This window comes from Vulpes vulpes, chromosome 12, assembly GCF_048418805.1.
Source record: "Vulpes vulpes isolate BD-2025 chromosome 12, VulVul3, whole genome shotgun sequence".
Classification (NCBI taxonomy): domain Eukaryota; kingdom Metazoa; phylum Chordata; class Mammalia; order Carnivora; family Canidae; genus Vulpes; species Vulpes vulpes.
The window spans coordinates 52,379,844-52,381,536 of record NC_132791.1 but is presented as its reverse complement, the minus strand read 5'-3'; the positions used below and the strand labels follow the sequence as shown (position 1 = coordinate 52,381,536).

Sequence of the window (1,693 nt, the reverse complement as noted above, 5' to 3'; positions counted from 1 at the left end):
TAAGCATTCACATGAGACACAAAAATCTTCATGCTCTGTGCCCTTCCTGAGAGATCTATGCATGTACCTCTTATCCAGACTGCCACCAGTTTCTGATCCTGTTCTTTCCAAGTCCCTGATCATCCAGCCAAACTTTTAGCCACTACCCATAAATTAGAGTAGATTCACACTTCTGGCCACCTCTGAGTCCAGAGAAAGTGGGCAGCCATGGGTTGTTCTTAAGTTCTGACCTCTTAGGGGCACCTGGGTGGCTTAGTGGTTGAGCATCTGCCTTTGCTCAGGGCATGATCCCGGAGTCACAAGACCAAGTCCCACATTGGGCTCCCTGCAGGGAGCCTGCTTCTCTCTCTGCCTATGTCTCTGTCTCCCTCTCTCTCTCTCTGTCTCTCATGAATAAATAAATAAAATATTTTTTTTAAAAAGTGGCACTCAACATGTGTGGAATCTTTCATTAACATTTCGATCAAATAAAAATGTTCCTGACATAAAAAAAAAAAAAGTGGCACTCACTTACTTATGTCTTACTTATCATGCAATTTACTTGTTCTCTCTAATTCTCTTGAGGGAGAATCCTTATCTGAGGGATTTGCTACTATGCAAGCCCCACCTTGGGTAAGGGGGCCAAATAATACCCAGTGTGTGATGGGCAGCTCAGGTTGCCTATTCAGGCATCTAGTCTACCAGGGCCAGCTAGAGGAAGCCAGGGGTGGTTTCTCAAGAGGAGAATAGTTATTTGGATAAGAAAGCACAGCTTTTGGGGCAGCTGGTGGCTCAGTCAGTTGAGTGTCTAACTCTTGATCTCGGGATCATGATCTCGGGATCATGAGTTAGAGCCCCACACTGGGCTCCATGCTGAGCATGGAGTCTGCTTTAAAAAAGAAGAAGCTTTTCCAACTAGGGCCCGGCGGAATGGCTCCTGCAAAGAAGGGTGGCGAGAAGAAGGGCCATTCTGCCATCAACGAGGTAGTGACCAGAGAATACACTATCAACATTCACAAACGCATCCATGGAGTGGGTTTCAAGAAGCATGCCCCTCGGGCACTCAAAGAGATCCGAAAATTTGCCATGAAGGAGATGGGAACTCCAGATGTGCGCATTGACACCAGGCTCAACAAAGCTGTCTGGGCCAAAGGAATAAGGAATGTTCCATACCATATCCATGTGCGGTTGTCCAGAAAACGTAACGAGGATGAAGATTCACCAAACAAGCTCTACACAATGGTTACCTACATACCTTTCACCACTTTGAAAAATCTACAGACTGTTAATGTGGATGAGAACTAATCAGGGATTGTCAAATAAAGGTATAAAACTGCAAAAAAATAAAAAAGAAGAAGAAGGAGTAGCAGCAGCAGCACAGCTTTTCTTCAAAACCCTAAGGGTATATGCCCTGATTCTCCTATTAGGGCTTAGTAGAGTCTCCACACAGCATTGTTATTTACCATAGATAACCTCAAGTATATTTGACCTGCTGAGTCCTAAAGCTCCGTGTCAGAGCATCTTGTACTGCTGCTGGGACCTCCCGCAGAGTCTTCTCTTGCTCTGGACTCTAGGCAAAACTTTAAGCCTTATAAATTGATAAATAGGTCAGAGCAGCATCCTAAAATGTAGTACATATTGTTTCCAAAATCTAAAAAGGCCCCAGAGCATTGTGCCTCTTTAAAGGTAAGGAATGAAAGATGGAGCAACTTTT

General features: G+C 44.4%; 1 protein-coding gene across 1 annotated transcript; it reads left to right on the top strand.

Moving 5' to 3' along the window:
* The first annotated feature begins 909 nt into the window (after positions 1 to 909).
* On the top strand, positions 910 to 1,284 carry LOC112917154 (large ribosomal subunit protein eL31-like). The gene has a single exon (XM_072732016.1). It carries the CDS (start codon positions 910 to 912, stop codon positions 1,282 to 1,284), a length of 375 nt encoding a protein of 124 aa, XP_072588117.1.
* Positions 1,285 to 1,693: the final 409 nt, after the last annotated feature.

What these genes read in the sequence shown, in the direction of transcription:
- LOC112917154 (XM_072732016.1), top strand. Translation starts at nt 910, where the DNA reads ATGGCTCCTGCAAAGAAGGGTGGCGAGAAGAAGGGCCATTCTGCCATC.